This window comes from Myodes glareolus, chromosome 1, assembly GCF_982192425.1.
Source record: "Myodes glareolus chromosome 1, mMyoGla1.1, whole genome shotgun sequence".
NCBI classification, from domain to species: Eukaryota; Metazoa; Chordata; class Mammalia; order Rodentia; family Cricetidae; genus Myodes; species Myodes glareolus.
The window spans coordinates 61,479,020-61,505,557 of record NC_142026.1 but is presented as its reverse complement, the minus strand read 5'-3'; the positions used below and the strand labels follow the sequence as shown (position 1 = coordinate 61,505,557).

The 26,538-nt window shown below is 43.2% G+C and overlaps 1 protein-coding gene across 2 annotated transcripts; it reads left to right on the top strand.

Moving 5' to 3' along the window:
• The first annotated feature begins 9,810 nt into the window (after positions 1-9,810).
• LOC125404555 (cell adhesion molecule CEACAM1-like) lies at positions 9,811-24,771 on the top strand. 2 transcript variants are annotated; one of them, XR_015738345.1, is made up of 9 exons: positions 9,811-9,932; positions 10,748-11,110; positions 12,576-12,854; positions 13,305-13,559; positions 14,933-15,205; positions 19,146-19,273; positions 19,980-20,115; positions 21,245-21,276; positions 22,377-24,771. XR_015738345.1 is itself a non-coding variant. In XM_087907906.1 (8 exons), the coding sequence occupies exons 1-7, from the start codon at positions 9,869-9,871 to the stop codon at positions 20,085-20,087; spliced, it is 1,470 nt and encodes a 489-aa protein (XP_087764032.1). In that variant the 5' UTR covers positions 9,811-9,868; the 3' UTR covers positions 20,088-20,115; positions 21,245-24,771. The 2 variants fall into 2 exon arrangements, 1 of the variants encoding a protein (XP_087764032.1); XM_087907906.1 differs by having other exon boundaries at positions 21,245-24,771.
• The last annotated feature ends 1,767 nt before the right edge of the window (positions 24,772-26,538 follow it).

The following is a 26,538-nucleotide window of genomic DNA, read 5'->3' as shown; positions in this document are numbered from 1 at the left end:
CTAATTTTCTGAGAAACCACCAATGTACACAGTCAGCCATAGCAAAGATTGGACCAAGACACCAAGACTCTCCTGACTGCATTTGAAGGAAGAGACAGGCCGGCACCAATGCAATAATTCCTCCAACAACCGGAAATGCAATATGATAACATCAGAATTCAGTGAACATGCAACAGGAAGATTTGAACATCCTAATCCAGAAGAAGTAGAAGAAATCGACTTTAAACGTAACATTATGAAAATGATAGAGACCCTTAAATAGTATGTGAAAAACTCACTTAAAGAAATGGATGAGAAGATAAACAAAAAGTTAGAAGAAATTAATAAATCCCTCAAAGAAAACCAAGAAAAAGCCCTCAAACAGGTAAAGAAAACAGTTCAAGATTGAAGACCGAAATGAAGGTAATAAAGAAAACACAAACTGAGGGATGGCTGGATATGGAAAATCTGGGTAAATGAACAGGAACTACAGAGACAAGTATAACCAATGGAATACAGGAGATAGAAGAAAGAATCTCAGGCACTGAAGATACTATAGAGGAAATAGATTCATTGATCAAAGAAAACAGAAAATCCAACAAATTCTTAACACAAAACATCCAGGAAATCTGGGACAGCATGAAAAGACCAAATCTAAGAAGAAGAAGAATTCCAGCTGCAAGGCCCAGAAAATATATTCAACAAAATTATAGAAGAAAACTTTCCCAACCTAAAGAAGGATATTCCTATGAAGGTACAAGCAGCTTACAGAACACCAAATAGACTGGATCAAAAAAAATCCCCTCACCATATAATAATCAAAACACTGGTGTAGGAGGGTCATCTTTCTATGTGTTGCTTTCATTGGTTGAATAAAGAAAATTGCCTTGGCCTTTTGATAGGGCAGCCCTTAGATGGGCATGATAGACAGAACAGAATGCTGGGAAGAAGGCAATGTGGCAGATGCCATGGCTCTCCTCTCCAAGATGGACACTGGTTAGACTCATGCCAGTAAGCCACAGTCAAATGGCAATACACATTAATGGAGATGGGTTAAACGAATATATGAGAGTTAGCCAATAAGGAGCTAGATATAATGGGCCAGGCAGTGTTTAAATGAATACAGTTTCCGTGTAATTATTTCGGGTGTAAACTAGCCAAGCAGCCAGGCACCGGGAATGCAGCCCGCCGCTCCTTATACTACAAAACACAAAGCATACAAAACAAAGAAAGAATAATAAGAGCTGCAAAAGAAAAAGGTCAGGTAACATATAAAGTTAAACCTATCAGAATTACACCTGACTTCTCTATGGAACCATGAAAGCCAGAAGGTCTTGGATAGGTGTGCTGCAGACACTAAGAGACCATGGATGCAAGCCCAGACTACTATACCCAGCAAAACTTTATTTCACCATCAATGGAAAAAATAAGATATTCCAGGACAAAAACAAATTTAAACAATACGTAGCCACAAACCAAGCCTTAGAGAAAGTACTAGAAGGAAGTTGAATATTTCCTTAAGTATCTTTTGGCCATTTGAAAATCTTCTGTTGAGAATTCTCTGTTTAAGTTCAGTATCCCATTTTTAATTGGGTTATTTAGAATTTTACTATCTAATTTCTTGAGTTCTTTATATATTTTGAAGATCAGTCCTCTGATGTGGGGTTGGTAAAAATCTTTTTCCATTTAGTAGGTTGCCATTTTGTCTTATTGACTGTGTCCTTTGCTTTACAGAAGCTTCTCAGTTTCAAAAGGTTCCATTTATTTATTATTGCTCTTAGTGTCTGTGCTACTGGGGTTATATTTAGGAAATGGTCTCCTGTGCCCATGCTTGAAGACTACTTCCCACTTTCTATTCTATCAGATTCAGTGTGGTCAGGTTTATATTGAGGTCTTTAGACTTGAGTTTTGTGCATGGTGATAGATATGGATCTATTTTCATTCTTCTACAGGTTGACATCCAGCTATGTCAGCACTATTTGTTGAAGATGCTTTCTTTCTTCCATTGTATAATTTTAACTTCTTTGTCAAAAATCAGATGTTCCTAGGTGTGTGGGTGTGTGAATTAGTATCCAGGTCTTCAATTCAATTCCATTGGTCAAAGTCTCTGTTTTTATGCCAATACCAAGCTGTTTTCACTACTGTAACTCTGTAATAGAGTTTGACGTCAGGGATGGTAATGCCTCTGGAAGTTCTTTTATTGTACAGGATTGCTTTGGCTATCCTGGATTTTTTGTTTTTCCATATGAAGTTGATTATTATTCTTTCAGTCTGTGAGGAATTGTGTTGGGATTTTGATGGAGATTGCATTAGATCTGTAGATGGTTTTTGGTAGAAATACCATTTTTACTGTGTTGATCCTTCTTATCCAAGAACATGGGAGATCTTTCCATTTTCTGGTATCTTCTTCAATTTCTTTCTTCAAAGACTTGAAGTAACCGATACCTCTTAATTAGAAGAGATGGTATTTTATCAAACAGCATGACCATTTAATCTAAACTAATTTATAAAACTAACAAATGCTTTTCATTTGATCAGACATAACTTGACAAAAGAGAACATCCCCAAAATTAGAGTTGGGGAAGGGTTTTCTTTCTGTCTTTTCAGGAGAATAAGGGCATCCAGCTAAGGAATCCAAAGACCTCTAAAGATAAATGAGACCTCTGAAGATAAAGGATAAAGCATTCAGAAAAAAATGTCCCAAGAAAAAGAGTAAATTGGCCTATTGGTATATATTTCCAGCAGGATAAAATTTTATAAATCTTCCCAAATGTTTGTTTCTGTTTTTCTCTACAGGCATATAATACATAATGCAAATGGTCTTTGTGTAGTCCCAGTCCAAGTAAAGATAAAAGCTAGCTTTGAAGTTGGAGTGTGGCTCTCTTCTTCTCTAAATCCAAGCATTCTTGTTAAAGTAAAATTTAAAACTTCTGATTCACATAAGAAGAGCAAACTCACATGAGACAGAAAAAAAACAGACAAAATTAAGGGACTATTTTATTGCTACTAATCTCATAAATTTTTGGTTTCATGTTTACTCTTTAACAGCTTTTCTTAGGGTATAAGTGTTATCTCAAAATTTATAAGATTAATATATGTATTTTAAACTTTTCATCATATTAATGGTCATATAGAATACTAACTAACACTATAAAAAGGCTTCATCTACCTTCCTGTACATGATTTTGGGTTTTAGTACCAGTTTTCTGCAGTGAACCATGAACATGCCTAAGAGAAACCTCTGAAAGTCTCCAAAAGGAGGGTAGGGCTCCACAATGACAATTCCTTCAGGACAATGGCAATACCACTAAGCTGAAAAACACCATCTAAAGATTGACTTTGAACTACAAACTGTTCAGAAAAAAATTTTAGGTGGCTAGCTGAAATGATCAAGTCTTACAGACTACTCTAGCCAGGACTTGAGGCAAGCCTTTAACTTTCTTACACAGAAATTGGACCACAAATAATAAAGCTACTTCTCCCAGGACTTGACAATTAACCCAACTTTTCCTTTTCAGAATCCCCCAAAAATGTTGTCACTACCAGACAACAGGAAGTAAATTTAAAAATATGATGTACACATTCCCAAGAGGTGGGGTAGGTGGCTTTTGGTCATTTAATTGGTTATGGATATTTTGACATTGTTCAAGGGTTTGGGTTATAATTTGTTATTGGTTATGGTCAGGAAGAAAGTTGAACACAGGAGATTAGATTTAGAGTCCTTGTTTTGAAAAGAAAAAAGGATGATACAAATATGATTGAATAAAAGGGTAAATTATTGAATCTACCCTGAAAAGAAAAAAGGAAGGATATAGATATGATAAGATAAATAGGTATATTATTGAATATACTTTTAAAAAGCAACTACTAGTTTTAAATATTTTACATCAAATTGAACTTTTGTATGTTGTACACAAATTTTGTATATTGATACAAATTTAAGACAATTTTATTAAAACATATTGTACATACATTTCTAATCTTGTTCAAGGTTTTACACTTATACAGCTAATTTAACAGTGTAATACAAATTTCTGGCTCTTGAAAATTATTATTACCAACTGTTTTGGATAATAAGGAAATGTAGGTTAATAATTAGTCACCTATTACAATTAAACTTGTAATCATATTAGGTATGTTTTCAAGGTCAAACAGAGATATATTTAAAATAGACAGGTCATCTTCAAACACTGCAGAGTCTACAGAATATGGCATTTAAGATGTTTTAATAACAGGCTCTTTTTTATTATAATGAGACATGTCTGCTCCTGGCAGCACCAATCTACTTTAGAGAAGATGATGGACATCGAAGAAACTCCACATGGAATTTTCTTTCTTTCTTTCTTTCTTTCTTTCTTTCTGTCTGTCTGTCTGTCTGTCTGTCTGTCTGTCTGTCTGTCTTTCTTTCTTTCTTTTTGCTTTTGTTGTTGTTGTTGTTGTTGTTGGGTTTTTTTGTTTTTCAAGACAGGGTTTCGCTGTAGTTTTAGAGCCTGTCCTAGAATTAGCTCTTGTAGACCAGGCTGGCCTCGAACTCACAGAGATCCACCTGCCTCTGCCTCCTGAGTGCTGGGATTAAAGGCGTGTGCCACTGGGCACCACCGGACAGGAAAGTGCCCTAGCTTTGACTACTGATAGTATGCTATCCTAATTGGAGAAGCAAGACACAAAAGAGAGTGAGTTACTTGACAAAACCTTGTCAAGACAAAATGGGACAGTCCTTCAAAAATCCTGCATCACAGAAAAGTCTGTCAAATATTCTAAGTCTGTAGGCTGAAGATGGATGTGTGGCTGTCCAGGCAGCCAGCTGTTTTGTCATTTCTCACATTTTCTGAAAGTCGCTTGCTCGCACTTCCTACTTACTCAGTTAATAGTATTTCCCTCTCATTCACTGAAAGAGTTAAAGATGAGATAGTTACAGTTACAGTTTTTCTTTTTTTACAAAACTTAGAAAAGAAACTCCCTAAAGAGGTACAAAGTGTAAAAGGTGAGAGACATTAAATGATAATTTGATAATGCAAATTAGAATAGAAAGTGAATTAGGTACAACCTTTTGGACTCATCAAGATAGGATAGATATGGAGTGTTTTCTCTGAATTTGTGAAATGCAAATGGACTAGACAATGTTGATATATTTATTGCCTTATTTATTGTATATAGGCATTGTACTTATTGTATTCAGTCTTTCTTGTATTAGTTATAACCTTTTTTATATTAGTCAAAAGGGGAAATGTAGTGATATTGTGTTTATGATCTAACAAATAAAGCTTGCTTAAAGATCAGAGGACAAAGCTAGCCACACCACTCATTCACAAAGGCCAGGCAGTGGTGGCACATGCTTTTAATCTCAGTAGTCACAGTAGTTAGCTATAGAGGCCAGGTGGTGGTGGTGCACACCTTTAATACCAGCACTAGGGAGAAATATAAGGCAGGATGAGACATGAACTTACTCTCTTTTCAGTCTGAAAATTTCACAGAGGTTAGAGCTCTCTAGTGGTTGGCTGTTTTGCTCCTCTGATCTTTCAACTTGAATCCCAATATCTGTCTCTGGTCTTTTATTATTCATGTTACAAGCAGTTTCTCAGAAAATTGGAAATTAATATACCTGAAGACCCAGCTATACCACTCTTGGGCACAAACCCAAAGCATGCCCACCCTGCCACAAAGTCACTTGCTCAACTATGTCCAAAGCAATATTATTTGTAATAGCCAGAAACTGGAAAGAACCTGGACGCCCTTCAAAGAATGAATTAAGAAACTGTGGTACATTTACACAATGGAGTATTATTCAGCATTTAAAAATAATGACATCATTAAATTTGGAGGCAAATGTATGGAACTAGAAAAGATAATCTGAATGAGGTAACCCAGATGCAGAAAGACAAACATGGTATGCACTCACTCCTAAGTGAATATAAACTGTAAAGTAAAGGATAACCATTCTACAACCCTCAGACCCAGAGAGTCTAGGTAACAAGAAGGGAGGGGAGGGTGCATGGATTTCCCTAGGAAGGGAAATAGACAGTGGGAGGGGTCTTAATGAGGGTTGGGATGAGAACAGGAGGGATCAGGTGGAGGAAGATGAAGGGAGTACAACTGAAATCTGGTGGCATCTCTGGAAATAGTTAGAAACCTAGAGTAACAGAAACTCCCAGGAATTTATGTGGGTGACCCTCGCTAAGACTCCTCACAACTGGGAGATATAGAGCCTGAACCAGCCATCTACTGTAATCAAGCAAGTGGAGGGGTTGGGACAACAACCCAGCTACAAAATCATCCTACAGTTTGTCCTGCCTGCAAGGAGTGTTGTGGTTGTGTGAGTGGCCAACCAAGCCCAGCTTGAGATTCATACCATGAGAGGGAGCCCATTCTTGACACTGCCTGGAGTATCAGGACCAGAGGTGGGAGAGCCCAGAGACCTAGGGTAGAACCAAAGACGACTGGAAAAAACAGTCAATAAAAATGATTCCTAATGATAGTCTGCTATACTCATAGATTGGTGCCAAGCCCAATTGTCATCAGAGAAATGTCCACCAGAAGCTGGTGAAAACAGATGAAGAGCCTGAAAGCCAAACATTAGGAGGAGATTGGGGAATCTTTCAGAAGAGGGGGAGGAAGGACCATAGGAGCCAGAGGGATCAAGGACACCACAATAAAACCCACAGTACCAACTAACCTGGGCTCACAGGGGCTCACATAGACTGAACTGACAACCAGGGAGCCTGCATGGAACTCACCAAGGCACTCTGCCCATATAGGACAGTTGTATAGCTTGGTTTTCTTGTGGGACTCCTAACAGATGGATCAGGGGCTGTCTCTGACTCTCTTGCTGCCTGCTTTTGGGACCCTTTCCTCCTACCAGGTTGCATTGTTCAGCCTTAATAGAAAAGGAGGTGCTTAGTCTTATTGCAACTTGATATGCCATGGCTGGTGGATATTCATGGGAGGGAGGCCTACACTTCTCTGAAGAGAAAAGGAGGAGGAGGAGCGAAGAGGGGTGAGGAGATGGGGGGAGAGGAGGAAGGAGAAAGTGAGGTCGGTCAGGATATAAAAACATCAAACAAATGAAATAATAATAATAGTAATAATGATAATGACGATGATACCCTAAAGAAATTAGGGATACAAGAGATAGAGACATACTGTAGGGCTGCAGTGTTTGGACCCCAGGTGCCTCTGGAGTTTGGGGCCTGTGGAGTTTCCTGCAGAGAGGCAGCAACAAATAAATCTCACAGAAGTTTGGAGAAAAAAAAAGAGAGAAAATCCTAATCAGGGGGACACTGACTCCAGCAGGAGCCCCACGTGCAACTCCAGCATGTGCCAGTGACTGCAAAACCAGAGACAAATTGCTTTTTTGTGTGTGGATTCATGCCTTAAAATTGGGTACCAGATGTAGCACGAATTCTAACAGGTCTTAAGAATAAAAACCCAGAGTAAGATATTAGGGACTGAAAGCTAAAAATCAAAGAAGCAAAGCAGTCAGACATGAGAGTTCTTACCTCTACAAAGTCCTCAGACCAAAAAGAGAGTAAGCGCCTGTCTCTTCCCACCTTATATTCTTCTTTCCACCCAGTCATACCATTTCCTGTCTGTGTGTACAGACCTCCAGATCTCTATGGTTAACTAGTGGCTAGCTCCACCCTCTGATCTGGAGGCAAGCTTTATTTGTTAGAGAACAAACAAGATATCACCACAATAACTGACAGCAGTGCTGCAGAGGATGTGGAGAAAGAGGAACACTAGTTCACTGCTGGTGGGGGTGCAAATTGATGGAGTCATTCTATAACGCTCGTGGGAGTCCCTCACAGCATTAGAAATGCCATATGACACAGCTATTTCACTGGGCATATACCCAGAGATCCTGTACCCCAGAATAGAGATATTTGCACCCCCATGAATACTGCTGCTCTACTCAATATACAAGGAGATGGAGCCAGTCTGTCAGATGAATTCATAATGCAAGTCTACTGCATATACAAATAAAATATTATTCATCTCTAGAGAAAAAAATGAAGCCTCAAAATTTAAGGAAAGTTGATGACTTAGAATTTATAAAGTTAAGTGAGATTACCTGATCTCAGGGGGAAAAAAACACATGTTCTTTCTTGTATGTGGATCCTAGCCTATAATGTATGCATGTAAACATGTAATTAAATGTGCAGAGGTACAGTACAACATTGAGGAAGGAGAACATGAAATTTTAAAGAGACAAAACACTCCCTAATGTGTTCACATACATGCTGTACTTTGTGGGTCCTCTGAATGCTCTCTCAACATATGCACAGTTTAGATGTAAAACAGGCCCTTAACAAGCAATATCCACATGTGCTGCCACCTTACTGGAGGACCATGTTTGAAGGTATGGTTTCATCATTTAAATGTCTCTGTAAAATGCAATTCTTACAAGTACTGCCAACTTAGGGTGCACTATTCTTTTAACAAAAATTCCAGCTATAAAAATTAGAGAGTGAAGGCTGTCCAAAGTATGTTTAAACCATAGTAATTGGGGAACTTTTTAAAATTCTTGGGAATGCTGGCCATGAATCTCAAAGGCTAACACACCAGAAATTCCCCAAGCTTAAGAGGGTTTGATTTGGTATTCTTTTCAATGAATAAATGTGTTATTGTTAGTGAATGAATATACTCCCCTTTAAAACTTAAAAGTCATAACAAAGCTATTTGGAGTGAACAAAGGACTTAGATATTCCTGTCCCTGAACAAGATGTACACAAAGCTAATGCACACCCAGGAAAGGGGGTTCAACCACCAGCCTTCTGGGAATTGCATATCAAAGTGGCAGTGAGTCTCAGCTGTTATAGTCTCCAACAAAAATCTAACTAAGTCCTCAAAGGCAGCTGCACTCTGGGACCTTCCCTGGAAAACTCAGTGCTCAGCTCCATTACTATCTTAGGAGCTTGGCTACCATCCTTGTGACAGCACAGACATGAGCTGCAGGGCTCCTCATGGACTCCAGGGGGTGACAAGAAACCACATAAATCAACAGGGAAGCTCCCTGAAGCCAGAACATGTCTTGCAGCCTTGTCTCCATCCCAGTTCCAACAGACCTGGAGCTCCCTCACATAATCATTTCCTGTGTCTCTGAGAACCCAACTCTACAAGGAGACCCTATGTAGTCCCCTTCTTCCCGCACCACCCATGAGGAAAGATGGGGAGATCACAGGGCAGTCACCAAGCAGAACAAAGGCATCCCAGAAGGGTCAGGGAGGGCATGGGCAGACCTGATTCACATTCAGACAGCACAGGCAGCTGGGGGAAGGGGTGTCTCCCCAGGGCTCTCCATAGGAAGCTGGAGCACACAGTCCTCTTTCTAGGACACACAGGTCACCTCCTCCTGCACGCAGGGATGTGAACTCCTGAGATAACTTGTATCCCTGGATCAGACACCTGACTGGTGACAGCAGTGACCATGGATCTGGTCCCTCCCCAGTCAACACTCAGACCTTTTCCAGCCCCTAGAGATAACTGCCACTCCCTCCCTGGAGTAACTCCCACTTTCCCAGAGCATTGAGATCACAGGCCAGACTGGGCTCTGCTGGAGTTTTGTGTCACAAGGAAATACACTCTTGGCTATGGGAAGTGCAGGGACAAGGCCCTGGGGTGAGCTGCTGTTCTCTCGGGACACAGGACACTTCTCAGCCTGTGGCTCAAAGTATGTTCTAGAACACTGAAAGAGAATGGAATAGAAGGAAGGGAGGCAGCACTGACGCACAGACTCCACCCCTGGCCATGTGACTCCAGGAGGTGTCCTCCTCTGGGAGGGGGCTCAGGTCTGAGAATAAAAGCAGAGCAGATACCAGAGCAGCCAGGCTTAACAGCAGCCTGAGAGGCAAACCTCCTCTCCAGAGGAAGAGCCTAGGCCACAGCAGAGACCATGGAGCTCTCCTCAGCACCTCTCCACAAAGGGCAGCTACCCTGGAGGGGACTCCTGCTGGCAGGTGAGGAGACATTCCTCAGGGGTGTGGACAGCAGGGGAGCTCAGAGACTGGATGGGGTCTTCTGGGAGGGGAATGTGTCTGAGAGGAGACATCTGGCTTCTGCTTGAAGCCTGAGAGCAACAGGAAGCTCGCAATGAATGTGAATTGGTAAGTGGGGAGGAAAAACTCAGGGGCTCCCCACTGTAAGTTTATCAGCACTGGCCACTGTACCCTGAAGACTGACTCCCACAACTGTGTCAGGGTGCCTCTCCAAGTAAAACTCAAACTGGGGCCAGTAAACAGGGTCATTTCATACATACGACCCTGAGGAATCCTCAAATAAATCCCAGGCGCTGGGACACTGGTTTGCTCATAGGTGTCTGAGCCTGTTCCAGGCAGTGGGGTTTAAACCAAAATCAAACCAGTTCTCCTCCCAGAGTCCTAGTGTTACTGGGCAGGAAGACAGAGCAGCAAGGACATCTAGAAGGTGGGGTGGGGTTGACAAGAACTTCAGAAGGAACAGAGCTGGGAAGGTCAGAAAATGAAGGCTTGGAGTCTTTAGAGGAGGAGGTCAGAGAAGACATGCCTACACTCACCAAAGATTCTGAGTGTGAGCAGGGATCTGAGGAACTGAGGGGTGAGCTGTGCAGACACCCGAGAAGACAGTTTCATTCCATGGAAAGATTCAGGTATACTGAGGAATGGGGGTGATGCTGCTGACCTCCCCCAAATAGGACATACACACACCAAGGCTGAGAGTTGAACACACTCAGGTTTCAATTTCTACCAAATGCAAAGGTCCTAATATTGATAGATTTTTCTCTCTTTCCTCTTAGCCTCACTTTTGATCTACTGGAGCTCTCTCACCACGGCCCAGCTCATTGTGGTCTCACAACCACCCCACGTTGCTGATAGGGAGCACGTACTTTTCCAGGTCTTCAATGTGCCAAACGATGTCCAAATCTTTTACTGGTACAGGGGTAAAGATAAAATTCCGGCTAAAGAAATTGCACGATATATAGCAATCAAGCCTCACAGAAATAACACAGGGCATTCATACACTGGCAGAGAGAGAATAGCCTCCAATGGTTTCTTGTACATCTTTAACGTCACTCGGAATGATACAGGAACCTACACGGTAGTTGTGCAAACGGGTATCTCTGAGTACACGGAGGCCTCCTTGGAGTTGTACGTACACCGTAAGTAATTCTCTGTACCCTCTGGGTTGTAGGTGGAGCTAACCCGACTTCACACATAGTCAGTCCTGGATGACTCTGTGTTATGTTCCCCAGATTGCAATTCAAACATTTGGTACATGTCACAGAGAGGGGAAAGAAAGAAATCAGGATCACTCACTGGAATCCACCCTCAGAGAAGACAGGGTGAAGTAACTCTGCCCAGGGTCTTAGATGCTCATCATGAACGTGGCCTTGAGAAAGACCCTTCAGGACTCAGGCAGGGCCTGGCTGACAAAACAATGAAATTTTCACAGAGACATGAACACCAGGCTAGACCAGGAATCCTGAGAAGCTTACAGACTGGGTTGGAATTTGACCTCCTGTTGGAGCTCATAGGGGACAATGATTGACTGTAGGCTGGTAGCCTGCTGGCCGTCAGCCTGTGAGAGCCATGTCTGAGGCAGGTCACCTGGGCATCTCCTCCTGAGACTCAGTGTGCTCAGCATAGGTGGAGGGGTATGAAAGGCAACCAGCCAGCTGTCCTGGTGGTCTTCTGAGACCTCACAGGAAGGTGGAGAGCCCTAAAGAGATGGGAGAAAAGTGTACAAATGGCAGCTCCCTGCCTCCGGGGTCCAGCCCTGGGTTTATTTTTTGCAGGCAAATAGTAAGAGAAACTGCTTGGTGGAAGGTCAGGTCATTGCTCACATTTAAGGTTAACTTGCAGGCATGGCAACGATCATTTACCCTGTGTAGTATTCTAGGGAACCTGAGACAGGAAACACAGTTAGAGTCAGAGTCACACCAGCCCTGGGAGGCACAAGCTATCTGTCCACAGCCACATCTCCAGCCTCCCCACCATGGAGACCTTATTAGGTGCCCCTGAGTCTTATAGATCATTTCCTAGACTCAGACTTCTTTTAGGGATTCCTGATTCAAGTTAATATCAAACTCCTGACAAGAATGTCTCACCTGTGGCCCAACCCTACTTCAATGGCAGCCAGATCCTGATCTGTGTGCAATCTCTGACAAGCTGTCAGGTTCTCAGGGAAGCTCAATGGGAAGACTAATCATGACCTATCTGTAGGAGAGCCCTGAGCAGCAAAGGCTTGGAGGGCGCTGGTCCTCACTGAGCAGTGGAGGTCAGGGCAGCTGGACTCGCACATTGTGTCCCAAGACACGCAATAGGTCAGTGAGGACCAGGAGATAACATGAGGTCTCTGATTCCAAGTCTCGAGTCTGTCCATCACCACACACTGCAGCTCAGTTTCCTCCTGGGAAAGCCCTTGCTTCTCCCATACACAGCACAGGTGACCCCATTGTCTCTGAGTGCCCAGCTACTCCATCTGCCTGTAATTTGGTTCCTGCCTGATTCTTTGAGGTTCTGGGTTTGTGGGGGAGATAGGAGACCATCTCTGTTGAAAGAGGCCCTTGCAAGAATCAGAGGTACCACACAGAGCAACCTTCTCTCTGTTGTCTGCACACACAGCACAGCTACCCAAGCCCAGAATCACAAGCAACAATAACAATCCCATAGAGGGTAAGGACTCAGTAAAAATGATGTGCAAGCCTGAGACTAAAAATACAACCTACCTGTGGAGGATAAATGACCAAAGCCTCTCAGAAGGTGACAGGCTGAAGCTGTCTGAGGACAACAGGACACTCACTTTACTCAGTGTTGTGAGGACTGACACAGGACCCTATGTGTGTGAACTCCAGAACCCAGCAAGCACCTCCCAAAGTGATCCGTTGACTCTGAACATATTCTGTGAGTATTGTCTGCTTCATCATGGCTACATCTATCTATACAAAGGGCTAGAGCTAGGACACTCAGTCCCCTTGGGTTGATGACACAGACCCACCACACAGATCCCTAGGCTGACCAGGGTGTCCTGACCCAGCACAAGCACATGCAGCCAGGCCCAGCATTGAGCTGGAATGGGTTTGAGGCTCAGGGTGATGGAGACAGGGGACAGCTCAAACTCAGGCTCAGTGCACAGTGAGTGTGCAGTGGGGATGTTTGTGTGCTGTGCTTGAGATGGATCAGGGCTTGTGCCTGCTGCATGAATATTCTTCTACTAATCTGCACCCCAGCTCTGAGTGGGACCTGCTCAGCTGAGGTTATAGCACAGCTCAGAGAGATAGTGTGGCCTTATGCAGACCAGGATTGCCCTTCCCTCTGCTGACATCACATGTGACTTTATTCTGTTTGTTCCAGATGGTCCAGATATCCCGATCATATCCCCCTCAAATACTCATTACCGTTCAAGGACAACCCTTCAAATATTCTGCCAAACAGTCTCTCACCCTCCTCCACAGTACTCTTGGTTTATCAATGGAGAGTTCCAGACATCCTCCCAAGAGCTCATTATCCCCAAAATCACCACTAAAGATAGCGGACCTTACACCTGCTTCGTCTATAACCCTGCCACTGGCCTCAATAGGACCACAGTCAAGAACATTGAAGTCCTTGGTAAGTGGATCTCTGAAATATCAGCGCCAGGTTTGGAGTGGAGTCTTTTGGCTTTCTGAGAAGATGCAGAAGAATTTAATTTCCAACCAATGTAATGGAAACAAGCAAAACTCTATTCTCCTCTGAGCGTCCTGCTTCATCCCTATGTCTGATCTTCTCCTAAGGCTCTGACTTCTCCTGACTGATAGGGATGGAGCTTGGAGTGTGAGGAGAAGCTTCTCCCAGCCTTGGAAACCTCAGGTTGTAAGAGGGACTTCCCAGGGAACAAAAAGCCTTAAGGTCAAGATTTCTTTCTGTCACTAACATAGGCCTTCCTATCCCTCCATTTTCTTCTTATGACCTCCATCACTTAGAGGAACACCCAGGGCTTTCAACTGTGCTCACATTCTTTTTCTCCAAATGTGAGGAGAAAACTCCCTCCCCACAGATGGGGACCAGCAGTTCAGAGCTCTGCTCCCAGCTCTGCTCCTGTCTCAGGGGTGACTGGCTGAGCTCTGACTCCATGGGAGGGGAAGAGTGGTGAAGGCACCTGGGAGCCCTGTTCTGACTCGGGGTAAACCATGTCACTGACAACTTGATGATGCTCTTTCCCTTACTCTTGTCAAGGATTAAAAACAGATGTCGGCTGAGTGTGGTGGTGTGTGCCTTTAAGGCCAGCAGTAAGGAGGGAAAGGCAGGAAGATAGTATGAGTTTGAGGCCGGTCTGGTCTACATAGCAAGTTCCAGACTCGCCAAAACTGAAAAGTGAAATCCTGTCTCAAAAACAAAACAATACAAAACAAAAACAAACAACAACAAAAACAAAAAAACAGTATGGAGGATTAAAATGGCAGACTGCGGTCAACACTGTGATCACTCCCATCCTCTCTGTGGTATTTATCCATCTCCATGGGGCAGGAAATTAAACGTTTCTTCAAACAGGAACCCTTTAGTTTGGGATTTCTTCCAGTTCTGAGGTCTAGGCTTTAACTCCTCTGAGATTAACCAGGCCATCTGAACCCTATAACACATTAGTTAATGAAAAAGAAACAGAAGGCAGTTTTATAATGAAGGGACCTGACTGTTCACACTCACAGAAAATGTGAGCAAGAATTTGCACAAAAATCAATGGGGAAAACATTCTGCCCAACATGACATTTGTGGTCATTTGGGCTGAAGAGGCTTTAAGTGTGGAACCTGCACACATACCCTGAGTCAAGGGCCAATGTGGGGGTCTGGGTAGGAGGAAGGTTCAGCTCTCTCTTTACAGATTGTATCTTGCACCCAAACATGAGATCTTCCAGAGGGCCATGTCATTCTGTGGGCCCTGTGAGCTGGCTGAGGTCTCTGAGGATGAAGGACTCTCAGCTGTCCCCTCCACTGTTTATCCACAGAGCCAGTGACTGCACCCTCCATCCAAGTCAGCAACACCAAAGTCAAAGAAAAGGAGTATGTGTTCCTGACCTGCTTCTCTAATAACACTGGAACCTCCATCCGTTGGCTCTTCAATGGCCAGAGTCTGGGGCTCACAGACAGTATGAAGATGCCCTGGAACAACAGCACCCTCCGCATATTTCCTGTCAGGAGGGAGGATTCTGGGAAGTACCAGTGTGAGGTCTCCAATCCAGTCAGTATCAAGAGAAGTGACCCCATCCAGTTGGACATAAGTGAGTGACCTTCTGTCCCTTATTACTCCATAGTGTTGGGAGTGGGGCAATTTCTTTATCAGCAGTGTACAAAATGGGCAAAATTCACCAGAAGAAAAACATGGCTAAAGATTCAATTGCAGTCAGCTTAGTGATGAATGCATGTTAATCTTGTTATAAACATCACACAAGCTGAGCATGATGCTGCACACCTTGAACCCCAGCCAGCACACCAGAGGCAGAGACAGGTGGATGTCTGTGAGTTCCCAACCTCCCTGGTCTTTGTAGTGAGTTCCAGGTTAGCCAGGGCTCCATAGTGAGACCCTGTCGAGAGAGAGAGAGAGAGAGAGAGAGAGAGAGAGACAGAGAGAGAGAGAGAGAGAGAGAGAGAGAGAGAGAGAGATAGAGAGAGAGAAAAACAGAGACAGAGAGAGAGAGAATAAAGCAGGAGGAATAGAAGCACAAGGTCAGCCCAGGTTAAATTATAAGTCCCTGATATAACAACAACAGCAGCAGCAGTAGTGTTAATATAGCAATAGAAATGCAAAATTATTGAGAGTTTAGGGTCTGAGTCAAGCACACAGTCGACCCTCAGAACGTTGTAAAATATTCATGTTACTCTACACACCTCCAATACATTCAAATCTTCTTTAGGTTATTTCTTACTCCTAATATAAATACTTCAGACAATAATGTGTTCAGTTAGGGACAAGAACAGGAGGAAACAATACACTTTTCACTGTAGATATATTGTTTCCAAATAGCTTACTTCCAAAGTTTGTTTGTTCCATAAATGTAAAATCCACAGATAGCGAGGACCTGTATTGATTTGTGCTACATTTGTATATTTATTAATTTTGTGTGCATGTTCTACGCCCATGTGTGGAGGTCAGAAGGTGAATCATGGAGGCCAATTCTCTGGGGACTGAGAACTGAGCTAAGGTGGGTGAGCAATGCCTTACCTGCTAAGGCATTTCACCTTACAAAATTTGTTTGTACATTTATTTATGTGTAACACTTGGAAGCAGATACTCGGTGTGGTTGGTGGAGTGGCCTTGATTATTGTGAAAAATGCCGCAAAGACCTGCTGGGTCACATGACTGATAACATCATCTGATGCACATACCTTTTCAGTTTTGCTAAAATCCAATTTATCTATTTTGTTGTTTTCTATGCATCTGGCATCATAACAAAGAAACCAGGCCAAGCCCAGTTTCAAGACGCTTTCACCGTGTCTCTAAAAGTCTCGTCGTTTTCAGGTCTGATCCATTTTAGGTCTTTGACCCATTTAGAGTTGACTTTTATATGATGTTAGCTGAAGGCTTAACTTCACTCTTTTGCCTGGATATCTTATTTCCCCAACATCTCTTGTTTAAAAGATCATTCTTCCATCATTGAACAACCTTAGCAGCCTGGTCAAAACTCATCTGGTCACAGAGGTGCAGTTGGACAATGAGAACGTCTTCCAAGTTCTGTAACTCAGCAGGACAACCCTGTGTGACACTGACCAATTCAAAGGAGCCAGGAGAGACGAATGTCCTTAACAAACGTGAAAATGGCAAATGAAGTGACGGATGTGCTAAATGCTTGGGACTAACAACACATTATAATATATGTGCAAAAACTGTGCCCCATAAACACATTCATAGTAACAACTAGTCTTTAATCTAATCATTGGCCAGTGTGCATAAGCAGTTCTGGGCTTTCCAATTCTACTTCACTGATCTGTATGTCTGCCTTTATTTTATTTGTTTTGATTATTGCAGCTTTGTACTAAAATTTTGAAATCACTAAGGATGTCCTGCGATTTTATTCTTTCTTGTCAAGATACTTTTAAGGCACTCACCTCTAACTCCAACTCTTGGCGGGGGGTGGGGGTAGAGGCAGGTAGCTCTCTGAGAGTTTGAGGTCAGCATGGTCTATGTATTGAGTTCCAGGAGAACTAGAATGGATTTTCTATTTCTGTACAAGATGCCACTGGGATTTGATCTGATGTGCATAGAACTGATAGACTACTTTCACTAATATTATCATTTACTTAAAAAAAGGCTTTCAGGCAAGATGATTCATACTTGTAATTACAGTCACTCAAGAAACTGAGGCAAGGGTACCATAGCTCTAAGGGTGTCTAACATAGCCAATTCAAGGCCAGCCTGATTAATTTAGTGACATCCTGTTTCAAAATCAAAATTAAAAGGCATAGCTTGGAATACAGCTCAACGGTAGAGCATTGTTCACCATGCACAAGGCCCAGGGTTCGATCCCCAGCACCGCAAAACAGCAAAAATGAGATGAAGTTTTCCCACCCATCAACTCCACTGGCTTTTATTCCTTGTCTTCTTTCATCTCTTATTTGGTAATTTTCTGGGTGCAAGTCTTTTATCTCTTTGGTGGAGTTAATTTTAAGTAGCCAACATTCAGTGCATTGGCTTTCTCTACTGTTACTCTGATCTGTTTGTTCATCTTCATTCTAGCCTTTATTTCCCTCCCACCACTAGCTTGGGGGAGCTTTTAGGGAGGCAAGGATCTTATTATATGACCCAGACACACCTCAAACTACAATCCTCCTACCTCAGCCTCTGATGCTAGGGTTCTAGGTTACATCACATCCTTCACCTGCCTCATAGTAGGTTTTAAAAACTCAATAACCTTTTTGGAAAAAAATATCACACACACACACGAAGCAAAATCAATGCTAGCTGCAATTATTCCTAGCACTCGTGTTGGCCGTGAAGTCAGGTAGCCAGGTCTGTCTCTAATCAACCATACAGATTCAAGTACTGTTTACAAAACACTTTAAGCCTCAGTTTTTTCATCCTTTAAATGGAAATAATTTCTGTGAGACAGACTCATCATATAGATGAAACCAGATACCAATACAGGGCCAGTCACATCATAAATGCCATACCACAATGGCCAACGTTAGCATTAATAATCACGCTGAGTCGACTGGTGAGGGTGGAGCCTCAGATGGCTACAACAAGGGGTAAAGAGGTGAGGAAGGTTTTATTACATAAGGGATGTGGGGAGTCCCATGTTATCCAAGAAGTGAAACCCCTATAGCATGGTTATTAAATAAATATGGGATGGAAAAAAGGAGGGGGTGTCAGATGTAAAATTCCAAACCTAGTAAGTTTTCATCCTCTGATAGGGGAGTTCAGCCAATTATATTCTGTTTTCGGGGCGTGCCACCCTCAGGCAAAAGCCTGCCTATAAACCTTGCAAACGCGCTCCGCTAGCCGTCTTTTCGCCTGGCTCCTGTGTCCGGACAGATCGGTTGGATTCTGGTGTAAGCTGTTGTAAGTCTTACTTCTGTTTATTAAAGCTATATATTTTGTATCAAGATAGTCTGGGGACTTTTCTTTACCAATCGCCCTGCAGCTTCAATCCTCCAAGATGTGGCCATGATGGGCTCAGATGAGCAAGGCATTAGTTGGGGATACACTTGTGAGGTGAGCCTGAGATAGCCCTCGGGCCACATGCAGCTATGATCCCTGAGAAGGCAGAGAAGGAGGCATGTCTTAGATTGCGGTGCAGTTCCAGCAGAGTTTCTGCAAGGTTGAGCCTGAGTTCCCCACAGTCACCAAGCAGAGGGACAGGGTCTTACAGAGTCTGCCTGGCCTTCCTAACCCTGCAGAAACCATGGTCTCTGTGGAGAGGAGCTGGTACATTGAGAGTCACTAGCCTGGCCTCTGTCGCTTAGATCACGGCCACAAGAGACCACTTATTCACGACTGCCACAGCTGAGACCCCGAGAACAAGATGAAAACCAACTTAGAAACACAGTGAGGGTGGAAAGACATTTGCTAAGAGACCCTCACTTCAACTCATATTTCACCTTCCCACAGAAAACACATTTCCCAAGAGGGTGAACAGAAATCATCTCAGGCTAAGAATTCCCTGGGCAGACCACCAGAAAACATTTTATTTCATTCCTTCTTGTCGTTTCCTTCCCTGACAGTTAAATCAAAACAAAGAAGTTCTGGCCTTTCAAGAGGTGCCACCGCTGGCATCGTGATTGTAGCCATGACTTTGGTGAATCTGATCGTAGCCCTCATGTATTTCCTTTACTTCAGGAATAATCTGCAGGTAGGTTGATCTTTCCTCTCTTGTGTTCTCCGAGTCTTACTGTCATGTGTTGTGTGATATTTTGTTTGTGATCTGACAAAAAAAAAGCTTGTTTGCAGTCAGAGGGCAGAGCTAGCCATTAGTTAACCATAGAGGTCTGGAGGTCTGTACAGAGAGGAACGGGAGGTGATAAGGTGGGGCAGAGACAGGCTCTCACCCCTTTGGGATTGGGGGGACACAAGAGGAATGAAGCAACTACGCCTGCTCTCCTGATCTTTCAGGTTTTACGCCGCTATGTGACTCCTGGTTTTTGTTGAAAAGATTTATGAACTTTAAATTTTCTAAATGCTAATGAGAAAGGAATGACAGTTGCAGAAAGACATTGTATAATAGAAAAAAACTACTGAATTAAATCAGCCTCTATACTTTAAAGATGTGTTAACCTCAGAATGCAAACCAGGATATGTGTTACATTGGAGAAGAGGTTTTGGTTTTGTTTCTACAAGAGAAGAAAGGCTATGGATATCATTAAAATTGATAAAGATTTGATTTGAACAAGACAGACCTCTTGATTAGAAGTGGTAATAGTCCATCAACCAGCGTGATCATTCAATCTAAACTAACTTATAAAACTAGCAAATGCTTTTCATTTGATCAGATATAACTTGCCAAAAGTAGAACTCCCCAAAGTTATGGTTGGGGCAGGATTTTGTTTTTGTCTTTCCAGGAGAATAAAGACAACCTGGAAAAGAATAACAAGACAAACGGACAACTTGAACAACTGAAGCAACCGAGCAAAAAGGATAAAAATTCCAGAAAAAAAATCCCAACATAAAGAGTAAATTGGCCGGGCTGGTCCGAAGGTAGTGAGTTATCTCAATTGATTGTTCACAGTCAGTTACAGATTGAACTCCTGTTCTACACTTTCCCCCCTTCTCACTACTGCACTTGACTAGTCTTTAAAAAAAAGAGACAGAGAGAGTAAATTGGCCGACAGGTATATCATATGTACAACAGGAAAAATTTCACAAATCTTCTCAAATGTTTGTTTCTGCTATTCTCTACAAACATTTAATGTAAATGGTCTTTTTGTAGTACCAGTCTAATTAAATATTAAAGCTGACTTTGGGCTTGGAGTTCTCTACTTCTCTAAACCCATGCAAGCTTGTTTTAAGGAAAATTTCCAAATCTCTGTCTCATGTCAGAAGAGCCACCTGATGTGGGACAGAAGAAAACACAAAATTAAGGGACTATGTTCTATTGCCACTAATCTCATAATTCTTTGGTTTTATATTGACTATTTAAACTTAAGATAGATATAAATATCTGAAAATTTTAAAAATTATATATGTGTATTTTAAACATTTTATCAATGATGTTAATGGTCATATAGAATACTAATTCTAGAAAAAGACTTCTACATTCTTGTACATGATTTAGGGCATGAGTCTCTGTCAGGTAACTAGGAATTAAGTTTTTGAACTCTGAATGTATATAACAAATTATGGTCCTTTAAACTCATTAAATTCTTCTTCATATAACCTTCAAAATCTTTAAGTTTTCTTCAGTTAATCATGACTGCCTAACAGTGACCTTTGAAGCCTCCAAGAGGAAGGTGGGGCCCCACCACAATGATTCCACCTGAACTATGATAATGCCATTAAGTGACAAACAACACCCAAAGATCAGCTTTGAACTGCAAACTGTTCAGGACAATTTCAAGGTGGCTAGCTGAGATGGTCCAGCTTCACAGACTACTCTAGCCAGGACTTGAGACAAGCCCTTCACCTCTGGGCATCTTGGAAACAGATGGCTCTATCCTGCTCCTCCTATAATACTAACACAGTGGATCTGAGCAACCTCTGAGGGAAGCTAATTCCTGAACTGACCATGGCCACCTCCCCCTGCAACCCCTGCCACCTGCCAAAAGTCAGGACACCTTAAGTCAGCTTTGCACTTCTGTGCACTGACAACTCTCTCTTGCTCCCCTAGATCTGGGCCCCTCTGACAACTCTCCTAACAAGGTAAGCACTGCCACTTTCACTGACTGTTTGCTCATGGAAATGTCTCTGAAGAATGTGCGCTGTCTGTATTGTTTAGGTTTGTGTGCTTGTTTGTTGAGAGAGGGTCTCACTGAACAGCCATGGCTACCCTTGAACTATGTAACCCAGGCTGGCCTTGAACTCGTGACCATCCTCCTGCCTTAGCCTCTCATGTGCTGGGATGACAAATGTGTGCCACCACACCAGGCTGAGAATGAGGTATTCTTGGAGACATAACTGTGAAATTCAGCTTGGGTTTGCATTCCTTAGTGCTGCAGCAAAGAGAGATTGGATTAATGAGCCCCAAGAATCTAATGCAAGAGTGTGTGTTTGGAAAAATCCCCACCCTGTGCTTAATTCCTGAACATGATTCCTAGTATTCTGTGGCCCTTGACAAGGAACTTGAATGTTTTGATCCTCGGTCTTGTCACCTGTGAAATGGGCATTCTGCCCACCTCAGAAAAGAGACTCAAGGGAATAAACAAGTTGATACATGCACAGCACTGTGCACACAGAGACAACAATGCATTTTTCTCTTCTGATCTGAACCTGCTCTGACCATAAAAAGGATGGATTCCGTTCTAATGGGTCTGAGACCTTGTTTCTTCCTTGTATAACAATTTTACCAAAATTTTATCATTGCAACCTTTCAACCGAGTACACGCTTAAACTGAAGAGTGCTTTAAATCATAAGGACACTTTCACAGTGTGAACTCTCACAGGTTGAACACACTCGTAAGCAGCAGGCAAGCTAAGTGACTTCACAACTACCCCCGTCCCGTAAACACACTTTGCTGTCACTTCCCAACAAAGAGCAGTGGCGGTCAGGATGGTCCACATCCTCATGCACTGTTCTGTGGCCCATCTGGATGTCACTGTTGATTCCAGCTCTGTCCCCATGGCTCTCTCACCTCCTCCTCAACCTGGCTCCTCTAGTGACCACACATCAGACAGTGAGTGACGGGTGTCCTCTCCCATGGCTCACCCGGCACAGAGGCCACAGCACAGTGGTGCTAGATCACCAGCAAGGTAAGGTTCTGACCTGTGGGATTGGTGTCACTGACCAACACTCATACTTTTAGGTGAATGAAGTGGCATACACCGTTCTGAACATCAACGGCCAGTCACCCAAACCACCAACTTCAGCCTCCCCATCTCCAAGATCCACAGAAACAATTTATTCAGAAGTAAAAAAGCAGTGATCATGGCCTATCATGCTGGCTACATCAATGATGCATTTCCAGATTCTCTCCTTCACTAGGAGATCTCTGTACCATGAGATGTGGAAACACATGTACACATGCACACACACACACACACACACACACACACACACACAGCTTCAGGCAGAAGCTTCTTCTTCAGTATTAATAGAAGAAACAATGTATTCTGGAGCCTAGGGGAAACTCAACCTTTCTTAGAATTGAAATTGGACTGAGAAAAGGGCATCAAAGCTGCCCACCCTTCACTCCCCAGACATGGCTTGTCTTAAATTGCCCTGTTTAGAGCACATTCAGTCCTGTCCTAGCACAGTCTGACTTGAATTCCCATAACCTTGGATGTCACCTAAGTGCTTATACCAAAAAACAAAGGACAAGCAGGAAATGGGCATTCCTGTGTCTTTAAAGCTCAATGTGAAGCTATCGTACATGGGAAGATCAAGTCCTAGCCAGAGGTCTCAGGAAATCTCCACACTGACAGCTGTCATGCTTGCCCGGCTGTGGCATAAGCGTCTCTTTATGTTGTGCATTTACACCTGAGCTCACCTCTGAGCCTCCTCCAGAAAACCCACTCAGAGCAGCTAGCAAAGCTCTTTGGCAGCATCCACAGCCACTGCTAACGCAGAGTGCAGGTGCAAAGACAGCACCTCTAGCCTCTACCAGGAAGGAGTCCAGAAGGCAGGGCTGGTGAACTGACAGTCTCCTGGAAACTGAAAACAGAAGAGAAAGATACCCTACGTGGAGCACTGACATTGTTTAAAAAGAAGCCACGTTTGGAGGTACTGGAGTTTTCTTCTCTGTAAGACAACCCACTACTTGAATTTTTGTGACTGCTGACTTGACTCAGTGTGTGAGCTGATAGGTCTGCCTTAGGGGCAAGAAGCCACTGTACCTCTGGCTCCCTTGGCCAGGATCAAAAGGCCTCTCAAGCCCTTTTGATCAAGAGTTCCAAACCAAAAATAGATAAATGAATAGCAAAGCAAATCAGTTGCAGAACCCCTGCCTAGTGTTGACCTAAGCCTCCTACTTCCCTGAATTCCTCAGAAAAGCCTGACATTTCCTTTCTCCATGTCTTCACCTGTATTGTTGGGCACTGGGCAGAGCCTACACAATATTTCTCTGACACTTTGGGCTTCCTTGCTTTCTCCCTGTAGCTCTCCAGCCCCTACCCTGTGCAGGCCGCCAGCTGAACTCTTACCTGAATCAAAGACCAGCCATTCCTCCTCCATTCCAACCCCTCTCCAGGCTGATGCTGAGATTTCCAGCTTGTCTGCCTTGCTGTTTTGCCTTTAAACTCTAACAAAAACTCTCCTCGGTTTCAACAACTAACAACAGACTTTCCTCATTCCCACCCAGCTTCTGGAGATCCAGGACCAGCCTCCAGCTACCCTTCCGCAGTGTTTCTGCCTGTGCATTGTTTGCCTTTTTTTGGAGACAGAGTTTTAGCATGTAGCCTGAACAGGCTTTAATATCACAATAATGGTTTCTACAATCTCCTACCTGCTGAGATTACAGGGCAGGCCACCAGACTCAGCAGCTTGTGCATTCCCTGACTGCCCTGCACTCTCAGGAAACCTTGGCCTCTGCTAGTGTTTGGTCCACATGAATTGTGCCCTTAAAGCTGAAGGCATTGTTTACAGGCTAGAGAGCTCGGCACTGCTGTTCCACTGGGAATGTGGGATACTAGCAGGGTGCTCTTCCCCAGCCCTGGGCTTTCAACAGCCTCAGAAACCTACTTTTCCCACCTGGGATGAATCCCAGCAACAGGAGAAGGAAAGGCCAACGTGTTCTCAGGGATCCTCTGTTCAAGACGTACACCCACTCTGTGCCCGTTGATCAAGGGTTTTATTGGATAATGTGTTTGTTCTCATGCCGTGTCTAACAGGCCTTCCAAGACAGTTATTCTGGAGTTTTGTGGTTTTTTTGTTTTGGTTTGTTTTGTTTTGGTTTTGGTTTTTGAGACAGGGTTTCTCTGTAGCTTTGGAGCCTGTCCTTTAACTAGCTCTTGTAGACCAGGCTAGCCTCAAACTCACAGAGATCTGCCTACCTCTGCCTCCTGAGTGCTGGGACTAACTATGTGCGTGCGCCACCACCGACCGTCCATTTTGTAGTTCTTGTACTCAGGGATTTCTCTCAGGGACTTCCAGCCTGTGTATATTTTCCACTCTGGGTTAATTCAAATTTGCCTGGCTAAAGCCAAATCAGAGGTATTTGTAAATTTCCCCTATGTTCGTAATAAAATATCACATATCACTAATGCTACTTTGTGGGGTTTTCTGTATTTTGTTTTTTTCTGGTTTTGCTATGCTTAGGATGGCTACTAGGGTCTTGCACGCACTAGGCAAATGCTCTACACTGAGATACAACCCTACCTGATACCACCTAGACAATGTCTTCCTCACAGGTAGAAGACAACTGCTGGATGAGGGGCCAGAGTGAGCCTTCTGCTAAGTAGTGTACAGTAGCTCTCTGACGTAATTGTCTAGGAATTAGCTAAATGCATTGCACATTTATTAACAAAGTATACGTGCAAGCAACAAGCCAAGCCCTGAGGTGCCTGGAAAGAGCTGTTTATAGTCCTCTAAGAGAGGAGGGATTACAGGAATAAAGAGCCTCTCTGGTCCTTTCCATCATAGTAAACAATTCCTCCTACCCAAGTGGCTCCAGCCACTCAAAGGCAGCCATGCAGCCTTCAGTTTAAAAATCTCCACATGTGCCTCACACTGAATTCTCTCCAGCACTTCCTGTCCCTTTCTCGTTGCTAATTTCCTGCCTGTCCTCTTAAACCTAAATAAGATCAGTTGCAATTTCATCAAGTGCTACCCTGTCATCTCCTTTGCCTCCCTGGCAAACAATGGCAATACATGTGTGGCTGGCCCTTCCCCTATCCCATTTCCATACCCAAGATACTGGAAGCACCATGAAGCCACTGTCACTTCTTGGATCCAAAGGGGTATGTCACCCTCACACCATTTATGACCACAAGCAACTCTTCTTTTTGGGTCATTCGTGTTGCATCCACCACCAACATACAGCATCCTGACACAAGTCAGGCCTCAGACCCTTCGTGTGCCCACCCCTTGCTCAGCTCCAAAGGTGTCTGCAGATGGCTCCTGCATGTGTACCTCAAGCCCCTACCTCTTCCTGGAACTCATGGCGCCTGCCTCCTAATAAATACTCATACAAAGAGCTCATCACACTCAGCACATTGATTTCTTTGTTTCAGACTTATTTTGAGTTTGTGTTTATTTGTTTGTTTTTGAAACAAGTCTCCCTGTGTAGCTCTGGCTGATCTGGAACTCACTCTGTACACCAGGCTGGCCTTAAACTCACAAAGATTTGCCTGCCTTTGCCTCCCAAGTGCTAGGATGAAAGGCATGAACACCAGACCTGACTCCCTTAATGTATTTTTTAAATTTTTCACCTACACATGTTGTATGTCAAGCATGTTCTCTCGTCTCCACCACTCTCAATTCTCAGTTCTCATTAGATGTGTCTCCGACACATCCCTGTGCCTCTACCATATGTACTCATAGAAATCTTAGTCCCAATGCTATGCCTACAAATGGACACCAAGCAGTACAATTTCTCCATCACATTCATTGTGGTCACCCTTCATCATAAGCAACTTCACATACATCAAACACTAGAGCATTCAAGTGAGGACATCAGATTCAGGAAGGACACAACTGTGTGGTAGACAATGTTTTCCTGGTGACTAACGTATGGATTCCTGAAAGGTACAGAAATTCTCTATCTTCTCAGATGGGGTCCTTTCTCTAGTAAACATAAATCTGTAAGACAAAAGACACAGAAAATAACAATAACACAAAATTTGAAAGGGACAAATACCACACGTACACAGAGAAATAGGGGCTGAGGCACAGTTCAGAAACAGCACTTACCCAGGAGTGTGAAGCTCTGTGTTCGATCCCCAAAGCACAGAGGGAGTGTACAGAGAAATCCAATGGAAAACGGGAAAATATGGCTACATGTTGGAATCCCTGAGGAATAGTTAGATATG